Source organism: Pleurodeles waltl, chromosome 7, assembly GCF_031143425.1.
Source record: "Pleurodeles waltl isolate 20211129_DDA chromosome 7, aPleWal1.hap1.20221129, whole genome shotgun sequence".
NCBI lineage: Eukaryota > Metazoa > Chordata > Amphibia > Caudata > Salamandridae > Pleurodeles > Pleurodeles waltl.
This window is the reverse complement of record NC_090446.1, coordinates 234,135,271-234,158,847: the sequence shown is the minus strand read 5'-3', so window position 1 is coordinate 234,158,847 and position 23,577 is coordinate 234,135,271. Positions and strand designations below refer to the sequence as shown.

Genomic DNA, 23,577 nt, shown 5'->3' with positions numbered 1-23,577 from the left:
GTTTTTGCCTCTGACCTCCTGATTTTGATATCTCGCTTTTGCTGGCTTTAGGACTATGGGCACTTTACCACTGCTGACCAGTGCCAAAGTGCAAGGGCTCTCTGTCTAAATTATGTTGGTGATTGGTTTAATCATGTTTGGCATTTGTGATTAACTAGTAAGTCCCTAGGAAAGTGCATTATGTGTAACCAGGGACTGTAAATCAAATGCTACTAGTGGGCCTGAAGCACTGATTTTGCCACAAACGAGTAGCCCTGCAAACATATCTCAGACCCATCACTGTAGTGCCTATGCATGCCGTTTTACACTGCCATGTCAACCTGGCAAGTGCACCCACTTGCCAGGCCCAAACCTTCCCATTTACTAAATGTAATCACCCCTAAAGTAGGTCCAAGGTAGACTCATGTGCAGGGTGCAGTGTATTGAAAAGGTAGGACATGTACTGGGGTGTTTTACATTTGATGATGGTGAAATACTGCTGTATTCGTTTTTCACTATTGCAAGACCTATCTCTCCCATAGGGCACCATTGGGAATTGCCTTGAAATATCTTTTAAGTGTAATTTCCTACTTGGAGCAGATATAGATGTGGAGTGTGGGGTTTCATAACTCACAATTTAAAAATACATCTTTTGGTGAAGTTGATTTTTGAATTGTAAGTTTGAAAATACCACTTGAAGAAAATGGGCATTTTAATGTTTAACCATTCTGTGCCTCTGCCTGCCTGCTGAATACATGTCTGCAACAGTTGGGCTGTTTGTGTATTCCCTCTAGACAGTCACACAAAGGGAGTGTCAGAGTCACCAGCTCCTCAGGGTCTGTGCACGTTCCCAACACATCCACCACTGAACAGCTCCAAGACTCTGATAGATAAATCACAGAGACTGAGAGAGTTCAAGAGGGGAAGTGGGGATTAGGAAGGGAACGGCTGGGAAGGAGACCTGTAGTAAGAAAAAGGTTAGAACACACAGTCTGAAAATTATATATCCTGAAATCAATACTAAACAATGATTCTAAGTCTAGTCACTCTGAAAACATGGACAATCTAAGAGTTAAGTTTAAAATGACTAAGTTTCAAGATGGCTGGATACCTGTAGGGGAATCAAGATGAATTAAATGAAAACTTTCTTATTCAAGTACTTTCCTTTACATGAGAATCAGACAAAACATTCTGACTAAATTTTAAACTAGTCACCTAAAAAATCTGTTTTGAAAATGTATACTAGGACGACACAATATTGCATCTAGAAACTATGGCCTTCTGTGTACTCAAAATGTTTCAACACAAATTGCAAATATTACAGATATATATATAGTAAACACCATTAAACGATTTGTGCACCATGAATAACGCTGTATGGATTCAGGAAACAAATCACATAACTTGTAGACTCAAACATTATATAATAAATATCTTAAAATAGTAGCATATAATAAAACAACATGAATGAAACTCGAGGACAAAAATTGTGCATCTTGCCAATTCGAGTGTTACCCTGTAAAATACCAAGAAATGGTAACAAGTAATAAATATCAAAGTCAAAACCTCATTAATTGACTTGCACGTCTTGCCGATTCATAAAACAAAATATAAATGTCAAGGATTAACAGCTCACAAATAATAACAAGATTAAAGTACAATGAAACACATCGCGCTCTTTTGCCGATTTTTTAAGCCACCATGTAATTGTCAAGAAATGGTAGCGCGTAATGAACAACAACATTAAATATTCATGAAACGAGTTGCGCGTCTTGCCAACTCATAAAACATCATGTAAATGTCAAGAACTATCAGTGCGCAATGGACAACAATGTCCAAACACCATTAAACGAATAGCGCGTCTTGCTGATTATAAAGCATCACGTAATTGTCAAAAAATGGCACCGCGTAAATGAATAACAAAGTCAAAGACTTTATTAAATAACTCGCGTGTCCTGCCTATTTGCAAACCATCATCTAAATGTCAAAAAATGGCAGCGCGCAAGCAATCTGTTATTCTTTTTAGAATTAAAATCAGGAACATGAAAATTCTCAATTACGGTGTTGGGAAATGGCCAACCATCGTCTTACTGCCTGAAACAATGAGCACCAAGGAAGGATGAGGGCAAAAGACTAGAAGATCCAAATAGGCCGCCGGGACAGGAGCTCAGGAAGAAGCTGCTGCTCTGCACTGGCACCTCTGAATAGTGAGCACTGGGAGTTGGGCTACTCTCTTTTATAGAGTCTTGGCCCAGCCTAGAACCACGCCCAGGCATGTTGCAGGGAAAGTCTCTGGAAGGCCCTGGAAATGGGCCACACCCTGCCGCACCCTAACACACTCTGAAAACCTGCAGCACTACATTGCAAAGGAACAGTATTTGTAAACATATTAAAAATACGTTTTCAGGATTGAACTCTGCAATGCAAAAGGTTACAATACAACATATCAGCACAATGCATAAATTGCGTTGTTTTGAGAGTGCTGGGTTTTTGAATTTTTGTCGCCAATAGAGCGCGTACTGCTCTGGTGTTGACAGGGAGCTGAGGTGTGCCCTGCATATCCTGATGGCCCATCACCAGGCTGATGGTTCTTCCTGAGCTATAGGGGTGCGGGGAGCTGACACCTACAGCTGAATAGCTCTGTGCCTGTCCTCAGACAATGCAGTTCACAAACCCCTGGAGTTTGTTTGGGGCCAGGGCAGGGACAGGCAGGGTCTTGTGCACTACAAAGACTTCTCTTTGAACTTTGCCCACTTCAAAGACTGAAATGGGTATAAGTACTGGACCTTTGACCCCACATAGTTAGAACACTTCTGGACTGAAGACATTCTGCCAGGAAGAAGAGCTGGATGCTGAAGGAGGGACTGCTACTCTGCCTGTTTATTTGTTGTGCTGGCCTGCTGCTTGCTGCTTCTGTCCTGGGAGTGAAAGGACTGGACTCTGCTTTCTATATCCTGCTTTCAGAGGTTCTCAAAGGTCTTGAACTGAGCTTGTGTCCTGTTAAGAAGTCTCAGGGCCATCAAAGACTTCACCTTCCAGCACCTGGACTCTCTGGCTGGGAGTCCTGACATGCAAAGTGGTACCAAATCCAGTCCCTGGACCCTTGGAAGTGAGTTCTGGTGATCCTAAGGAGAATATCCACACATCGACTCCTAGCCATGAGGGCCAAACCTTCCCTTTTACTACATGTAAGTCACCCCTAAGGTAGACCCAAGGCAGCCCCATCGGCAGGGTGCAGTGTACTTTAAAGGTAGAACATGTATTATTGTGTTTTACATGTCCTGCATGTGAAATACTGAGAAATGCATTTTTCACTTTTGCAAGACCTATCTCTCCCATAGGATAACATGGGGATTGCCTTGAAATATCTTTTAAGTTTAATTTCCCATTGGGAGCAGATAGAGATCTGGAGTTTGGGGTCTCTGAACTCACAATTTAAAAATACATCTTTTGGTGAAGTTGGTTTTTTAATTGTACCTTTGAAAATGCCACTTGTAGACTTGCCTGTCTGCTGAATACACACCTGTGTCAGAATGGCAGTTGGGCTGCTTGTATATTCACCCTAGACAGTCACACAAAGGGAGCTGAGGTGTGCCCTGAATATCCTGAAGGCCCATCACCAGACAGATGGGTCTTCCTGAGCTAGAGTGGTGGCAGGAGCTGACACCTGCACCTGAATAGGGCTGTACCTTTTCTCAGACAAATCAATTTCCAACCCCTCAAGTGTGTCTGGGGCTAGAGCAGGGAAAGGCAGGGTATTGTGCACTACAAAGACTTCTCTTTTAAATTTGCCTACTTCAAAGACTGAAATCGTTATAAGTACTTGACCTTTGACCATAGTTAGAACACATCTGAAGTGAGGACATTCAGCCAGGAATAAGAGCTGGATGCTGTAGAAGGGACTGCCTTTCTGTGTGCACCTGGGCTCTCTGGCTGGGAGTCCTGGCTTGCCGAGTTTTGTCAAATCCAGTCCTTGGGCCCTTGTAAGTGAGTTCTGATGATCTTAAAGAGAAAATCCATGCATCGCCTCCCAATGCCATTGTAAAAGGACCAATTGCTGGGAGGACCCGAAACAGCACCTGCTTTGCCGCTGTAGACGAACACAGGGAGTCTGGATTTTTGATGCATTGTCCCTGTGGCCCAATTTCTTCATTGACACAACACCACAGAAAGGACCTGAGACTGTGTGTCTGGAAACCAAGGCATCACCTCCCCTGACAGTAAGGAACCGACAAATCACCTTCTTGAAACATTAAGGAACTGATGCATCACCCCCCCTCCGGGCTTTGAGGAACTGGTGTATCACTTGCTTTTCTGGCACCTCATCTCCCCTGCGCCTGTTCTCATCTTTGAATTTTGATGCATCTAAGGTACTTTTCCCTAAAGCAAACGCATCCATTGATTTCTATGGAGTAAATATGCTTACATTTTTAAAAGTGATATCTTGACTTGCGTATGTTGGATGTTTGCCATTTTTATGTTGTTATTCTTTGATAAATATTGCCTTTTTTTCTTAACTGATGTGAAGTACTTTTGTGGTGTTTTTACTGTGCTACTGTGTGTGTGTACAAATACTTTACACATTGGCTCTGAGATAAGCCAGACTGCGTGTGCCAAGCTACAAGGGGTGAACAGGGGTTATCTTAGGTGTGTGACTCCCTTACCCTGACTAGAGTGAAGGTCTCTATTTGGACAGGGTGCAAACTACTGCCAACTGAAGACCCCATTTCAAACAGTTGTTGTTTAATTACATTTTGATTTTAAGTGTTGTTATTTATAGTTAGAAATATTGTGAGGTGATAAGCATTGTATTCAATATGCTAGCTATGGTTTGCATGGCTGTTGAAAAATCTATGGATTTAGTTCTAAAAATAACTTGCAAACATCAGTGTTTTTTCAGTTTTAATCCACAGCCCTTGCTGCATTTTGACTGTGGGTTTTAAGTGGATTTGGATGCTAACCATCATTTTACCTTGACCTTTGTTTTTAGTGAAGGATTGTTTTTATCATACACCCCATGCACCTGTTCTTTGCACCCATTCAAAGAAGAGCAGGTAGTCACTGCGGCTGCACATGACTGTGGCTGCATGCAATAGGGTTTGGCCATAGCACTTGGCTTTGACCAAACCCTGTGCCCAACCCATGCACACATTCCAATCACAGTGCATGGCCTTCGGGCCATACATAGCACATGTGTCTGCAAATGCTTGGCCTTCAGCTACAGCGAGGGCACAGCCATCTGTAGGAATCCAACCCTTTGACACACAAACTCTGATCATTCATTTGCAAAACGCACTGACTGCAAGTAGCCAGGTCCTGTATGAAACTCGTAGCATGTGCCCAACCGCTTGTGGCCTTTGGCTGTGCACAGCAGGAATCCATCAGGCCATAGATTGCAAACCCCCTGTCAAACTTAAAATGTGAGATGGACAATGGAAGACCACTGATGTACTTTTATTTTTTAAAGTTTTTTAATTGGATTTGTGACTTACTGATGAAATTGCAAATCCACGGTATAACCAGATATTGAGGATCCAGCTATTACTTTTTAAAGACTACTGTCTTTAAAACTACTAATTGATTTTACAAAATACCAAGCAAATGCACTTTCTTGAGTAATGTTCTATTTACATGCCAGGTTTGGTATGATTCTGTTCAATTGTTTTTCTTCTAGATCGAGGAGTAAATAATTCTCTGGAGTTAAAATGTAAAAAGTTAGATCAGTTTGGGAACTGTCTTCTATATTTAGTCAGTCCCTCACCTGGTAGATCTGTAAGAACCATCAAGAACCATAAGTGGATGTCCTATTTTTTGGAAAGTTTTGTGCAGATTTTTCAAATTATGCCAAAGGTATTCAGAAAACAAAAAAATACCTTTTCAATGGGAAATCAATCAATCAATCTATCTATCTATCTATCTATCTATCTATCTATCTATCTATCTATCTATCTATCTATCTATCCAGCCCAACTAGACCACCTGTAATAGAAATCATGAAATATAATACGGAATCTGTAGAGTAAAAGACAATTGTTTTTTACGAACATATTTCTCATACTTTCTCCTCCATTACAATGAGCACCTCTCGGGTCGCTCATGCATAACAAATAAATAGCATCCTACATTTGATCACATTAAATACAGCGCTGTTTCAACTACTCACTCTTCAACCTTATAGCATGTTACCCATCTGAAACTGCGCTTCAGCACCCTACAATGGGGGTATGAATCTTTATTTTATATTTGGGATAAAGTGCTACCTCGCACATTAGTAGGCTATTGCAAGTCACCTAAGTGATGATTTCGAGGCACGGAGCTATAGGCTGCGTACTTTCATTGATCATAGAATTACGAGAACTATACTTCATAATAATGTAATATGTGGGCCTTTCCCCCCAAATTGTCTAAATAAGTCAGATAACTTAAACGTGACACCATGTCATTTGTGACACTTCCAGATAATCCTACCTTTTAGTTAAAGGCACTCTGCATGCTGGGGTTTAATTAATGTTGAAGCAAAACTGCATGTACCATAATACAAACTATCACAGGACAAAAAACATGAACCTGTAGCTGAAGGTGGCACAGATAACACATGGCCTTTTGGCAACTAATTTTAGCTAGCCTGGGGGAATCACCTTTGTTGGCCCATTCAGAAAACACACATATTTCACAAGTTAAAGGTTAAAATCAAACTAAAATGCCTCTTTATTTACTCTTCTACCCTCCACCCGTGAAATAAATTATTTTATTGCATAGGTGAGATTATGATGCTTTTCATTCATGCAAGCCGTCTCCGAGATCCTGCATTCCAGAGGAGAGGGAAGCTGAAACATGCACCAATAACCACTGTCTCTCTGAGCATTATCAAGTAACAGTTTGTTTCCACAAGCTGCTACTAGCACAAAAAGTGTCGGGCTCTCATGAACCAACTTGTTTCACACGGAGGAGCACTGTGATTTAACAAGTCATGTGTAATGACATTTCACTACCAGATTTTTGCATCCTTTGCTTAGCACAAGTGTACTCTGACATCAGAGTACGCCTACAGCCAGACAAAAAGAACCAGAAAGTGCTCTGGGGCCTCATCACGAGCAGGAGAGGCTGCTCACAAGCTGCAACACATTATACTATGATCAAATCAAGCTTCTTAATTCTGCGGCCCTGTTTGAAAGTACCCACATGTTTTTTGTCTTCCTGCGAAGATGCTTCGAGCTCGTAGTCCTGGTGACCATGAAATGTTATGGTGAAACGCACCCCATCGACATCTTCCACCGACTTTACTTGTGAAAATTGAAACTTTTTCTTAAGGGTTCCTTTTTCAATGTTGAAAATTGTCTTCGATACAAAATCAATCTATAAAAGAAGTTGTGATTAATATTTAACATCAGTCCTGAAATGTAGCAGTCATCCTCTTGTGAGTATGGATGAGAGTCTTTATGCAAACATAGAGGGATTTTATTTCATTACATAAATATATTTGATGAGTTCTTGTTCATTAAAGTTAGCAAATCAATGCTCATGTAGTTTTTCAACTGTTTATCACAAACATATATCTCGCAAAGATAGTAAAAATGAAATAACATCAACATTCTAGGAAATATTGAAATGCAATTGTTACAAATATGTTATATATAATGATACGCCTGGAAGTCATCTCAGACATAGAGAATTTGACTTATCACGTTTACTTGTTGAACCAAGATTTCATTATCTGTAAACGCAATGCACATTTGTTTGTAGAGAAAGGAGTCTTCTCCTAAAAGGAAACTGTGAGTTTGGTCCCCAAAGGCAGGCCTGTATCCAGGAGTAAATGTTTTGAGGGGCATTGACCTTGGTGATGAAAACAATGGGAAGGGATTTTGGCATGGCTAAGTTAATTTTCCTGAGGACTTTTGGTACAAAATTCAACACTGTTTTCAGATTTTAAAAGACATTGTTAGACATGGCATCCTTGGCGTGGTTTCCCCTGTCATTTTTGCCTCTGCTTCCTACGTTTTGACTGTGTGCTGGACTTTGTTTTTCCTGGTGTTGGTACTCTGGGTACTTTACCGCTGCTGACCAGTGCTAAAGTGCAAGTGTTCTCTTTGTAATTTGTATGTGTAATTGGCTTAACCATGATTGGCATATTTGATTTACTGGTAAGTCTCCAGTAAAGTGCACCAGAGGTGCCCAGGGCCTGTAAATCAAATGCTACTAGTGGGCCTACAGACCTGATTGTTCCACCCACGAGTAGCCCTGTAGACATGACTCAGACCTGCCACTGCAGTGTCTGTGTGTGCAGTTTTAAACTGCCAGTTCAACCTGGCAAGTGGCCCAAACCTTCCCTATCTATACATGTAAGGCACCCCTAAGGTAGAACCTTGGTAGCCGCATGGGCATGGTGCAGTGTATGTTAAAGGTAGGACATGTGCAGGCGCATTTTTACATGTCCTACTAGTGAAACACTTCCATATGTGGTTCTCACTGCTGCAAAGCCTATCTCTCTCACAGATTACCATGGGAGCTGCCTTTAAATAACTTTTAAGTGGATGTTTCTCTTTGGGAGCAGATGGAGATCTGACATTTAGGGTTTCTGAACTCACATTTGAAAAATACATCTTTTGGTAAAGTTGGTTTTTAAATTGCCAATTTCAAAATACCACTTTTTAGAAAGTGGGCATTTTCTTGCTTAAACCATTCAGTGACTCTGTCTGCTTGCGTATTCCCTTTCTGCTGGGTCAGACTGACAGTTGAGCTGTTTTTGAATCTCCACTAGACAGGGACACAAAGAGAGCTGGGGTGTAGCCTGCATATCCTTATGGGCCATCTGGGTTAGAGTTGAGGGAGGAGCTGGCACTTACACCATTGCAGTCTTCAACCCCTGGTGTGTGTCTGGAGCCAGGCCTGGGCAAGGCAGGATCTTGTGAACAACAGAGACTTTCCTTTGAAGTTTGCCAACTTCAAAGGCAGAAAGGGGAATAAGGAGTGGACCCAAAACCCCAAATTTTTATATTACATCTGGGTTCAAAAGAAACCGCTGCCAAGGAGAAGAGCTGAAGACCTGGAGGAGGAGAAATGCCCCCTTGCCTGTGACTGTGCTTTGCTTGGTTGGCCTGCATTTTCTGCTTCTGCCTGAAAGAGAACAAAGACTGGACTTTGTGGTATATTTCTGCTTGTGAAGTGTCTCTAAAGGCTTGGACTGAGCTTGCCTCCTGTTTTCAAGTGTCAGGGCCATCAAAGACTTCCTCTGCTAGCACCTGGAGTCTCTGCTGAGACTCCTACCCTGCCAAGTGGTGCCCACTCCAGCCCCTGGGCCCATGAAAGGTGAAGTTGGTGGAACCCAGGAGGAAATCCATGCACAGGAGCTCTGCGGGGAAATTGTAGAAGCACCACCAGCAACACAGCTGTAAAAACAACACACCACCTGCATCGTGGCTGAAAATTCGATGTACCACCTGCTTCGCAGCTGGGAAATCAACGCATTGCCTGCATCGCGGCTGGAAAAACAACGCAACACTCACTTGCAGCTGCTGAAAAAGAGGCAAACCGATGCACACTCACCCATTCTGCTTTATTTTTTTACGCAAACCAGGTACTTTGTGTAACATTAATGCATCAATTGTTTTCTGTGGAGTAAGACTCTTTTTACTTTAAAAATTCATAACTCTTATAGTGTATGTTAGATTTTTGTCATTTTGATCTTGTTTGATTTAGATAGATATTGACTATTTTCCTAAAGTGGTGTGGTGTCTATTTTGAGTTCTTTCACTGTATCACTGTGTGTTAATACTAATACTTTACACATTGCCTTTGAGATAAGCCTGACTGCTGGGGCCAAGCTACCAAGGGGGTGAGCATGGGTTATCTTAAGTCTGTATCTCCATTGCCCTGATTAGAGTGACGGTCCCTGCTTGGACAAACAACAAACTGACTGCCAACCAGAGACCCCATTTCTATCAGATATAATATAAATAATTCACTGTATTTTATAATTCTTATTAGGCTACACTTAAAAAAAATATGTTGACAGAATTTGACATTTTTAAATAATGTATAATTTATTCTAGGAACATTAACAAAAAGAGGACATAGGGCCACATGTAGATTTGAACATGTGATTTCCTAACTGCGATTTCATGCGAATCGCAATTAGGAAATTTCAATTTCAAATGTATGAGACTCTTTTGATTTTCATTTGCAATTCCCATTGTGTCACGAACAGACAGCCGTGGCTCCTCCGCTATGGCGGAGGAGCATCGCCCCTTCCCAGCAGCAGCAGCTGCAAAACTTGAAAAATGAAACTATAATAAGCTATGTTTATCATCGTTTTATTTTTCAAGGGGGCAGGCCATGGAGACTGACAGGCCGGGAGGTGGAGTTTTGTACACTCCCTTCAGTGTGCATGTGGGTTTGACCGGCTGTCTCATGATGGTCAAACCCACATGTGCACTGAGCTCTCTCCAACCCGAGTTGTTACTGGGTTGGAGACAGCAGGCGCAGACTTCCTGGGAGCTCAAGGCCAGCTGCATGAGAGCAGCATCAGGATTTGCCGCAGAGCAGACTGGGAGCCTGTGCCTGCAGTGAGTGGAGCCAGAAATGGCTGGTGTCAGGTAAGATTTTTTATTTTATTTTTAATTCTATTTTTGTTGTCTTTTTGTTTTGTGCCTCCCACTGCTGCAAATAGACCTACCTCATTATTATTCATGAGGTAGGTCTCACTTTGTGACCCACCTGGGATCCCAAAAATGCCTGCTGGTGTCAGCAGACCACCACGTCTGTGATTGCTTTTCAATAAAGCAATCTTTTTTATAATGCAACCTGTTTCCCTAAAAGGAAAACAAGATGTGTTTAAAAGAGAAAATGAAAAGTATTCTTTTCATTTTTTAAGAGTAGGAAATGGTCCATGGTACCACTGCCTGCTCCTACAAATGGTTTGACAGACATTTACACAGAGGAAGGTGTCACTTGGATAGTTTTTTTTATAAATAACAAAATCAAAACTTCTTGGTAAGGCTGCCAAAAATCAATGGAGGGTCAGTAAATCTCGAATGGGCTCCTACGCTCTTCATTGGACAATATAAGATTTCTCTGAAGGACTATTGCGCTTTTAATGCATGACATCAACACATCACATCAGTGCCCATACTTTCAATGGGCAGTGTCAATTTTCCCAGCCCAGTATGCATATAGTTAGTGGGCAGACCTGGATATGCTGCCGTACATTTATCAGACATCACCAGCTCTTATTATCTGAAGTGTTAAGATGGCATTGCACTGCATCAATATCCATGTATAGCAGCTCACTAAATTAATGCATCAAATACTGGGATCCATTTTGATCCCATGAACGTAGATTTGAATGCTCTACAGTCTATGAATCCTTCATCCATCCGGGTTCAATAAAAGTTAAACCATTAGGCTGTGTAGTAATACAAACTTGCTAAGAATGCCAAAAGACACCTCAGGGTGAAGGCATGCTTTACAAAGGCCGCTGTAGCTCACGTTTTGTCAGGAGAGCTATGTATTTCTATTAGCATCCTTCCAAATACTTTATGAGGTAGTGGACAGGGGTGTCAACTGCCCCCCTTTAATTAGGGTCACCCAAAATCAGTTGTTGCTTTTTAGTCAATATAGGACTCTTTCCCTACGGGACATGCACCTGAACTATCAACAAAAATGTAAAACTCCTGTGCTTCGTGGCTTGGACATTTGGTAGTGATTATATTTGGTAATGGCACATTTCTCTGCCTTAGGGGGATGCTCTTAAATCCAGTTGAGTCCAAACAAGCTAAGACTGGTTCAGTGAGAGCCAAGCTGTACATAGAAGGTGGAAAGATGCCACTACCCTTAGTCCTTTGCACAATTGTTCAGTTCAGTTTCATTTCTCAACAGAAAAAGGTTGAATTTCTAAATTGCAATACTGGGCATTGAAATTGGCTTGTGAACTGTTGTAGTACTGTAATTTATCTAGGGCCATAGTCCTACTTATGCTGATGTCCAAGCCTACTTCTCCATGTTTTTTTTGTCTTTGACTCTGTCTTTTTGGTGTGGTTCCTTACTCTACTCATTGTCCCTTTATCAGTATTCCATTGACCTTGTGCATGACTTTTAAATTCCCTGCGTCACTGTCCACATGTATCTTTGCTCCCAAAACTCAGGATCAGAGTCCTGATATTTGTCAGTGTGCCATTGTCACTGTCTCTGTACTTTTGAACAAGTCTTTGTCTTACAGTGTCTGTGTCACCAAATCAATATCCAAATGTCACTGTCTCAGTACCAAAGTGGCTTAGGCTGTGTCCCTACACAAGTGCCCTTTGGGCCTGTTTTGAAGTCAAGAGGAGGAAGAGATGTGGCTTGATGGCCAGAGCACCTGGCTTTGAAAATGGGGAACTAGGTTTGAGGCTTAACATCCCATGAATCTGGACAAATCATTTAGTCTGCATGGACCTAAAGAAAATTCTGACTTTATGTAATGCAAAGAAGTACACATGCTAAGTGTTCTAATGTGTTTGGGCCAAGTTCACGCTAAATAAAAAACTATCAGTGACTCCAGGTCATTGCCTCATGGTCAATACCAGTGTCACATTGTTGGGGTTCCTATATCCTATGACAGTGTGAGTGACTCCAATGCATATGTCCCATAAAAGTGCCCCTCTACCATATTCTTGTCTCTGTGTCACCATGACAGTTCTCAGGTTCATTTAAACAGTGTTTGTGGTCTAGGCTGCTATGCCAGCACTTCTCAGTCAGTATCCCTGTCCCATCAACATCACTGTCCCTGTGTCACCTTTCCATTGTACCTGTGTCCGAATCTTCACTGTCACTATTTATGTTATCCATTCACTCTGGCTCCCCCTCCGACCCATACCCCCACCGAATATATAACAAGGCCAGCCCCACCATCGCCCCCAAACTCAGAGCCATTATCAACAGCTCATTCGAAACCGCCACCTTCCCAGAACCCTGGAAACACGCAGAAGTCACTGCTCTCCTAAAAAAGCCCAAAGCCGACCCAGACGACCTCTCCAACTACCACCCCATCTCCCTCCTCCCTTTCCCAGCCAAGGTCACGGAAAAACTAGTCAACTCCCACCTATGCCACTTCCTCGAGGCAAACCACACACTCAACCCCTCCCAATCCGGATTCCGCAATAACCACAGCACGGAAACCGCTCTCATCGCATGCACCGGCGAAATCAGAACCAGAGTCGACATGAGCAAGACCGTTGCACTCATACTCCTGGACCTCTCCACAGCCTTTGACACTGTCTGCCACCACACACTCCGCACACGACTTCACGACGCCGGGATCCGCCACAAAGCCCTGGACTGACTCACCTCCTTCCTCACCGACAGAACCCAAAAAGTCTGTCTCCCACCCTCCCAATCCCCCGCCACCAAAATCACCTGCGGAGTCCCACAAGGCTCCTCCCTCAGCCCCACACTCTTCAACATCTACATGGACCCACTAGCTAACATCCTCAAACCTCACGGCATCACTATCCTCTCATACGCTGATGATACACAACTCATCTTCTCCCTCACCCGAAACCCCACCACCGCCAAAACCAACCTACACGCTGCACTCCTTGACACCGCTGCCTGGATGACAGCCAACCACCTTAAAATCAACTCCAACAAAACCAAGATAATCATTTTTGGACCACGCAAAAACACTTGGGACCCCTCATGGTGGCCTACCACATTAGGCCCCGCACCCACTCTCGCAAACCATGCACGCAACCTCTGCATCATCCTGGACCCCTCCCTCTCAATGGCCCAACAATTCAACGCCCTCACCTCCTCATGTTTTAACACACTCCGCACACTGAAAAAAACATTCAATGGATCCCCACAGAGACCAGAAAGACAGTCACCCACGCACTCATCAGCAGCAGGCTAGACTACGGCAACGCCCTCTACGCCGGCACCACACTCAAATTCAAGCGCAAACTTCAGCGAACCCAGAACTCAGCAGCACGCCTCATCCTCGACCTCCCCCACCATGAACACATCTCACCACACCTCAAATCCCTCCACTGGCTCCCCATAGACAAAAGGATCACCTTCAAGATCCTCATTCACGCTCACAAATCCCTCCACAACACCAGCCCAACCTACCTTAAGGAAAGAGTGACCTTCCACACTCCCACACGCCACCTCCGCTCCGCCGACCTCTCTCTCGTCACAGTTCCTCGCATCAAACACACCACCACCGGAGGCAGATCTTTCTCCTATCTGGCCCCCAAAGCCTGGACCTCCCTCCCCACCCACCTCCGCAAGACCCAGGACCTCCTACTCTTCAGGAAGAGCCTTAAAACCTGGCTTTTCGAACAGTGATCCCCCCCCCCCCAGCGCCTTGAGACCCTCACGGGTGAGTAGCGCGCTCTAGAAGTCTCTTTGATTGATTGATTGATTGAGTGTGTGTTATGCAAGAGCCCTCGTATCAGGGTCCCCACATCAGTGTATTGAGTCCATGTCCTCATGAGAGTGTTGCAAGGTTTATGTTTAAGTGTCCCAGTCTCATCACCACTGCTGTAGCATAAACATGTCTCTGTCACTGTACCAAAATGCTTAATGGAGCCTGTGTTTTACTGTTTCTATGTCAGTGTCAAAGACAGTGCACATGTCGATTAGCCAGTGTAAGTGTTCTCATCACAGTGTTAGAGCTCTCATTTCAGGACCCACGTACTAAGTTAGGGTTTTAGTGTTCTTCTGGTGTCTAATTGTGAATTGCTTACACATTGTGCAGGTGCTCAAAGCAGCTTCAAGGTGTTATCAGTGAACATAAATAGATGTAGAGGGCATGCAATGGATTGAAAGGACTATTATAAAAAGCAGGAATCAACACTTTTGTTTAAACAGCTGGTTGAACAGAAAAAAGGGGCAAATGGAAAAAAGAGATAGATGGGACATTGTTTCCATAGAGTTAACCATATCATACAACACAATTGGCCACATTATTCTTTGTTTACCTAGTTCAGCCCCTGTCTCACCTATGCTAAAAGTAAAGAACATGTTTGCTAGTTTGGAAAGGTTTGGTTTGTTTTGCAGAGAAAATCAGCTCCTCTCCTTTGAGTTCCATTTGATTTTAATTAGGCTTGAAATGTCAGGAACATTTAATTTAGTAGTAGGATCACTTGAACTTTAAGAATGCCTGTTTGGGGAGGTCAAAAGTAAATACAGGATCACCTGGTCTTCAATAGCCCCCCTGTGTCTATGTCCCTGCCGATAGTGGTTAGCACCCCTCCCGATTCCTCTTTCCCTGACTGAAGACTCAAACGTAGTAATTCTCATTCTATTTCCCCATAGGAAATCCTCCTGTTGAAGGCAGCAATAATTTATTGTAGAAGTGGGTCCAGAATCAGAAGAAAACATGAGTGAAAGGTACGAGTAATTACAGAACCCACATGTTAGTCTACACTCTGGGCCTGAAAACATGAATTTTTGATGTGCAAGGCTGGACATATCGTCAGAAAATGACAATTCTGGCTTCAGTACTCCATGTCGCTTGTACCATGCAGCTAGTAACTGGGGGCCCTTCTGAGTGACTCTCCTGATATTTGAGTCATTTATAAAATGTATGTTCATTATTTTAAAAGCTTCTTAAATCACCATAAGGTGATTAGATGATAACAGATGACAGAGAGACCAGAAGTAAATTAATGAGGATACAATGCCTCTATGGTCCTGGTGGGAGGTTACTCTTCCTTCTGCAGTTCTTTACTGACATTTAAACAGTAATACACATTAGCAGTTCAGTGGTTTATTTGTACAACCAAAATGTATAGGCCAATAAGTTCAAATACAGTTGTGGTAATTTAAAAAAATGAACCAAAGACCAATCACAATCTGACACATGCCCTACATGACAGCCTTTATTTTGAAATGCTCGTAAAAGGGAACTGTATCCTTATTTGCCCAGTCCTATTATCCTACTTTTTTACTCTTGGCAGATCCAAGATTTGGGCAAGGTGGGGTAACTCACTTAATGTGACATGCTTCATTGTGGACCATCTTGTCTCACCCTGGTGATATAGTACTACCAGGTTGGACTCAACATGGAGTTGGGCTCACTCAAGGGAGTTCTTACAGATTAGTTTATCTGGATAATTTTCTGGGATCCAGTTACTAATGCTAAAAATCCCTTACAATAGACCATAAGGTGTCCTTTATTCAGTGGTACCCTAGGGATGACTAAATAAATACTAAAAATTATACCTGTGGACATCAATGGGTATCATGACCCAATAGTCTGTCTAAAGGTCCTACTGACATGTTTCTGCCCTTCAACAGCCTAACAAGGTCTTGGGCATTCATCAGGGCTTAAACTTAGGATCCCTATCTGTTAATATGGTTCACTTTGGGAACAAAGGAGATAACCCACCTCTCTCACTGTGATACAAATGGTAATGGTACCTAGAGGATAAATAGAACACAATTTATTGATCATAAAAATAAATTGGCCACATACAGTGCCCTAATGAATGCCAGTGAAATGGGACTGTGTGCACCTTTCAGCATGCACTCTCATAAGATGTGGGAATATAAGTGTGGCACACGTGGCACATCACTGCAAACCGGCGACATGTATGCACTGGTGAGAAATTACCCGTGATCACTGCACACACTCATGCACAACTCGGTGTCCATAATATTACCTAAACATGAAATGGGCTATCGCCTCATGGTCTGTTTTGGGAAGGCATCTCCTGTAGTCATACTCTAAATCTTAAATGATACACATATATACTGTTGCCAATATAATGGTATTATGTACCCTTCATACCGTTGTTGAGGCTACCTACATCTCAGAGGGGGAGAGGTGTGTGTCACGGTGCCCCAGGGGGTAGAAAGGGGATAATTCACTAACTTCATCAAGGAGCATCACACGCATGCATCCAATCGTACCCCACGGAACAGCCATCTCGAAATAAAAGAGACTTTACGGTGCGGTTTCATCTATCCTGGTCTGACAACCAATGTGATTGGCTCCATTTACTTCAGCTTCATGAGAGAACATGAGGACAGACACCACTGGGTTTGGGAGCTGTGATTGGCCATTAGGTCAACATTTGTTGACCAAATATACCTGTGTGTAGACTTTGTGCGGTCCGAGTTCACTGGCCCGCTTCTGGCATGGCTTGCCCTCATCTGTGCATTTGTTGGCTTTGGCTCATCAACTAAAGAGGTGTGTACTCAATTCAGTATTGCAGCATCTGAGAATGCAAAGGAGGTGTGTGTCCTTCATGTGCAAGGTAGTTCATGTGTCACTGGGTGCATCCAAGAATGGGCGATCCTGTTACTTGAGCTCTTTGCCACAGGGCGCATCCAGATTTTGATTAATTGAGACTCATGTGGAATGCTGAGAACTGTAGTTCAAAAAGGGACCATCTGTGTCCCACTTATTGCATGACTGGGCACAGCTAGTATAACAGATTAAACCCATCAGGGAGGGTGCAGATAAAATTGACAATATTTCATCATCGTCAAAGGCCAGACCTTCCAGGTTGTCCTTACAAAATCAGGACCACAAACCAGAATGTGAAGGCTTTTACTCATGTCTTGTTCATAATTCTTCAAAGCTGAAGAGCTGTACACTATCAGTAGCACAACTAGAGGAACAGTGAGGCTACCTGAGGTACAAATCCATGGAACATCTAAGGGTAGCACCTGTGCCCCCAGTCTAGCTTGCCTTTATGCACATACTTTCGAGACTCAATACATGTATAGCGAAGAGAATCTGTTTAGAGATCAAACATGACTATGGAAGAGGTGTATCGATGATATCCTAGTCATTTGGAAAGGCTGTGAGCAATAAGCTATAACATTTAATGTATGATTGAACAGCTTGCATCCATTTATGAGGTTTACAATGAGCAAAGTGGGAATCACCTTTCTTGACCTCAAATTTACCCAAAGGAGGGGATTCTCAAGCAGAGGTTGATTACAAACCCACAGACAGAAATAGCTTATTGCGGTTTGAGATCTTTTACCCATATTACCTGAGGGAAAGTTTACCAGTGGGACAGTTTCTGAGATTAAGACATAACTGTACCAAACTGGAGAAGTACTGCGAACTTGCTGAGAAGTTAAGTGGTAAACTCAGAGAAAATAATTATTCTGAAACAATCATTATAAAAGCAAGGAAAAGGGCAAGAAACAATGATAGAGAGGTACCTATAAGCGATCTTGGGAACCTAGACCAATATGTGTGACCACGTTCTGTTCTAGCTCTAATTCTCAGACAAGAATGATTGAAAACCTCTGGGATATTTTGAACTCAGCCACCTTTAAATTGGAACAACCATTATTCTCATTTAGAAGAAGTCAAAAACTCTGGGATGCACTAGTTCACACATGTCCAAGAAAACTTAGCTCACACACACACAACAAACACTATGGAATATCCCTATTCCAAAAAGTCATCAACCCTGCGTAGGATGTGGGATCTGTATGTTCACAAAGAAATGTACAACTGTAAAGCACGGCATGCCCACACCTTATAAACTAAAAGAACTTATGAACTGATATAGCAGCAATGTGATCTATGTCTTAAAACACACCTGCAATTGATTGTATATCGGTATGACCACAAGAAAGGTTAGTGTCCGCATGACAGAACTTAAGATCATGATCTGATGTAAAAAGGTAACACCAGATCGACAAATACTTCACAGACCACAAACACACTGCTGATTGCATTGAGCAGCACATTCTTGAGAAGATGGATCAGTGACACACCAATATGACAAAGGCTCTTTTGAAATTTAAACAACGCTGAGTGTTCCGCTTTCGCACTGATACCCAAGGATTGAATGGTGACATCCCCTGGGGTTCTCTTGCTAAGTGAAAAGATGAGTTAGAGGTAATTGGAGCTAACAGGGCCTGTTTCCCTCCCTGTAACATTACCACCTGATTCACTGCATTATGAGCAATTACTTCCCTGATTCCTATTTGAACACTATGAGGATGTGTGTACACAATATCAACTCCTATACATTGCTACTTAATTATTACTGTTCAATGGGGAGGTTGAATATTATGGCTTTCAGCATTTAGAATTTCAAATTTAAATGTCCACCTCAGATCTATTTAATGTGTTACACCAGTTGTGTCCAGTCATCTAAAATTAGTCACATATGGCCCCCCTTTTTGAAATATAAATGCGAATGCTACAAATGAGGCTTTATTGATTGCACTGTTTGTCCCAATGATTCTTTAATGTTTTATACCAGCTGTGTGCAGTCACATAATATGTGTGACACAAATAGTCTCTTTTTGAACTATAATTCCCAGCATTCCACATGAGCATTAATTATTCAAAATCCAGACACGCCCTGCGAAGCAGAGCTCGAGTATGAAGATCGCCCATTTTTGGGGGCACCCCAGTGATGCACATGCACTACCCGCGGCATGGAGGACACACCCCTCACCTGCGTTCTCAGATGCTGCAATACTGAATTGAGTACACATGTCTTTAGTTGAGGTGCCAAAGACAACAAATGCACAGATGAGAGCGAGTCATGCCCCAAGCAGGCCTGTGAACTTGGTCTGCGCTGAGTACAGGGGTAATCGCAAACAGATGTAGTTGATCTTCGAATGGCCAATCCCAACTCCCAGAGCCCAGCGGTGTCTGTCCCCAGGTGCATCTTGTGAGATTGAAGTAAATGGAGACAATCGCATAGGTTTGCAGACCAGGATAAATGAAACTAAACCACAAGGATTCTTTCAGTGCAAGACAGCTGTTCTAACGGGAATTATAGGATGCATGCGGTCATTGCTCCTTAGTGAAATAAGTGAATTGTTCCCTTTCTCCCCCCTGGGGTACCGTGACACAACCCCACTACCCCCAAGATATAGGTAGCCTCAACAAAGGTATGAAGGGTACATGATACCATTATATTGGCAACACTATGTATCTGTATTGTTAGAAATGGGGTATCTAGTTGGCAGAGGAATACATCTTCGTCCAAATAGGGATCACAATCCTAGTCAGGGTAAGTCACACACAATCCAAATTATTCTGTGTCAACCCTCTGGTAGCTTGGCACTGAGCAGTCAGGCTTAACTTAGAAGGCAATGTGTAAAGTGTTTGTGCAATAAATCATGCAATAATACAGTGAAAACACCACAAAAAGACACCACACAGGTTTGCTAAAATATAACATATTTATCTGATTAAATTAAGGTCAAAACGATCAATTTGTGATTTGATAATCACAAATGGAAATATCACTTTTGTAATGATAAGAAGAGTCGTTAGTTCTTAAAAGCAATAATTGTCTCTTGCAAGCACAAACTACCTGGTTTGCATCAAAATTACACGCACGAAGACCGCAGAGGAGGAAATGCGTGGAAAAAGGTAGGTGTGCTTCGGATTTCTGGGTGCACACAGACAATGCATCAATTCTTTTTCACGCCACAAGGGCTTTGCGTTGAATTCTGGTGCGAAGGCTTGAATCCTCCTAGCAATGCAGGGTCTTTTTTGACGCCCAGGAGCGATGTGTGGAAATCCTGGGCATGCAGGACAAAGTCACAGCTGTTGGATCGACCCAGTGGGCGATGGGGTGGAGTTTCTCTTGCAGGAATTCAGGCTGCGTCATTCCGGCTCGGCGATGCATTGAACCGATTGGCTGTGCATCAAAGTTCCGGTTATAATGTTGGCGCTGTGTCAATCTCCACTCTGGGATCGTTGTTCCGGTTCGGCGATGCAGTGTGTTTCTCACCACTGGACAGGCTGTGCATCGATTCCAGCAGGCTGTGCGGCGATTTTCACAGCACAAGGAGTTTCTTTGAAGAGAAGAAATCTTTTTGGCTCTGAGACTTCAGGAACAGGACGCAAGCTCAATCCAAGCCCTTGGAGAGCACTTCTCAGCAGAGCCAGAGACCAGCAAGGCAGCTGGGCAACTGCAAGGCAGCAGTCCTTTACAGCAAAGCAGTTCAGGTGAGTCTTTTGGACAGCCAGGCAGCTCCTCTTGGCAGGTTGCAGATTCTTGTGCAGAGTGTCTGTTCCTTGTCTGAGGTGGTAGGGTCAGGGACCCAGTTTATATACCCAAAAGTGCCTTTGAAGGGGGGAGACATCAAAGAGTGGTTTTGAAGTGCACAAGGTCCCCTTTCAATACAATCCTGTCTGCCAGGGTCCCAGTAGGGGGTTTGGCAGTCCATTGTGTGAGGGCAGGATAATGTCCTTTGAAATGTAAGTGTCAGACCCTCCACCCTTCCAGCCCAGGAAGACCCATTCAGTATGCAAATGTGTGCAGGTGTGACTGAACATCCTATGTTTGTGGTTTTCTGGGTGAAGTGCACAAGGGAGCTGTCAACCAGTCCAGCCAGACGTGGATTAGAGACAGGCTGTAAGACTCAGATGGATTTTAGGTGCACAGAAATGCTCACTTTTTAAAAGTGGCATTTCTACAATAGTAATATCAAATCCAACTTCCCCAACAAGCAGGATTTTCTATTACCATTCTGGCCATACTAAATATGACCTGTTTACCTCTTTCTGATCAGAATCTACCACTCAAACAGTATATGAGGGTAGCCCTACCGCAGCCCTCTGAGCAGTGGAAAACAAATTTAGTAGTTTTCCACTACCAGTACATATAAAACACACAAGTACATGTCCTGCCTTTTACTTACATAGCACCCTCCCCTATTGGTTACCTAGGGCTTACCTTAGGGGTGACTCATATGTAGAAAGTCGAAGTGGCCATGAAACTGCACACACAAGACTTGCAATGGCAGGCCTGAGACATGGTTAACGGGATACTTACGTGGGTCACACAAACAGTGCTGCAGGCCCACTAGTAGCATTTAATTTACAGGCCCTGGGAACATGTAGTGCTCCTTACTACGGACTTACAAGTACATTAAATATGTCAATTGGGTATGAGCCAATATTACCATGTTTTTAGGGAGAGAGCACATGCACTTTAGCACTGGTTAGCAGTGGTAAAGTGCCCAGAGTCCAAAAGCCAGCAAAAATGTGGTCAGAAAAAGAGGAGGAGGAAGGCAAAACGTTTGGTGGTGACCTTGCAGAAAGGTAATTTGCAACATGTATCATTTTGATTTAGAGTGTGACTACAGGAGACGCCCTCCCAGAACAGACCATGAGGCGATAGTCCATTTCATGGTTAGGTAATATGATGGACATCGAGTTGTGCATGAGTATGTCACACGTGTAATTTATCACCTGTGCATGCATGTCACCGGTTTGCAATGATGTGCCACGTGTGTCACGTTTATATTCCCATATCTTATGAGGGTGCATGCTGAAAGGCACACACAGTGCCAATACACTGGCATTCATTAGGGTACTGCGTGTGGCCATTTTTTTGTATTAATCATTACATTTTGTTCTATTAATCCAATTATTTACTATTGTGTCATGATAGCCATTGATGTCAGCTGTATGTACGTTTTAGTATTTTTTATTCATCCCTAGAGTACCACCAAATATTGCACACCTTGTCGCCTACTCTAAGGGATTTTTACCATTAGTAACTGGATCCCATAAAATGATCCAGATAAACTAATCTGTAAGATTTCCTTCAAGTGAGCCCAATTCACGGTTGAGTCCGCTCTGGTAGCATTATCTTACCGTGGTGGGACACGTGGTCTATGATAAAACATGTCACATTCCATGAACGAGCCTCCCCCATCCAACTCTTGGATTTGCCAAGAGTAAAAGTAGGATAATAGGACCAGGCAAAGAAGGATAGAGTTCTTTTTTACAAGCATTAGGAGAAAAGCTGGAATGTGGTAAAGTAGACCATGAGATTGTGATTGGTTTGTGGTATTTGAGGCAGACATGGGTTTCCCTTTCACCCCTCTCGAGTAGCTTCACTGTTCCTCCATTTGTTTTATTAATTTTAAAAAAAGTCACAGCATGAGGATTTGGCGGAACCTTGGAGAGGGTAAGGCTTTATCCTGAAAAATACATAAGAGACACTTCTGCACCCTCCCCAAAACAAATGCCAAAACAGCTTGCTGAGGCTGATTCCTTGGGGATTTGTCACATCGTTTAAAGGACATCAGTTGTTAAAAGCCTCCAAATATGAGCTGGAAATCCACTCTTTGTAGTGTTTTTCATCTGGGTTTTCTTGCCACCATGTTCTATCAGCGCCTCACCACAAATGTTACGGATAAAATTCTTAAATTAATCACATCTACTGGTAATTATTCAGGCCAGATCCCAATCCATTGTTATTTTGCACACCTTGGCACCTCAGTTATGCTCCAGCCACATGGAAATCATTCTTGAACTTGCACCTATGGGAACAGTTCATTCTACCTGAAAAAGAAGCTCTATGGCCACTGCTCCACCCGTGACTTAAATTACCCTAGCTTACTTCTAGCCACCGTCCCTACAACTAGTGATGTCTCAGAGGTCTTCGCTCTTTCTTCTGCCTGCCAACCAAAAACTGAAATGATGTGCCACTTTCAATTTGTCGGGTGACTAGCTTTACTCAGTGCAAGACGAAATTAAAATATATGGATATTGCAACAGCTGTAAACTGTCCTCCGATTTACACTTGCATCTCTTGCACCAGGATGCCGTTTTCTGCCTGAATATGAGTAATTCTGTTTTGTCAGTTAAGCATAAGCATTTTG

General features: G+C 42.9%; 1 protein-coding gene across 1 annotated transcript in view; it reads right to left on the bottom strand.

Moving 5' to 3' along the window:
* The window catches only part of LOC138303991 (uncharacterized), a 692,211-nt gene that overhangs the window by 438,012 nt on the left and 230,622 nt on the right, over positions 1 to 23,577 (bottom strand). Inside the window, exon 3 of the mRNA XM_069243614.1 lies at positions 7,162 to 7,335. Coding sequence (XP_069099715.1) covers positions 7,162 to 7,335 — 174 coding nt within the window. The remainder of the gene's footprint in view (positions 1 to 7,161; positions 7,336 to 23,577) is intronic.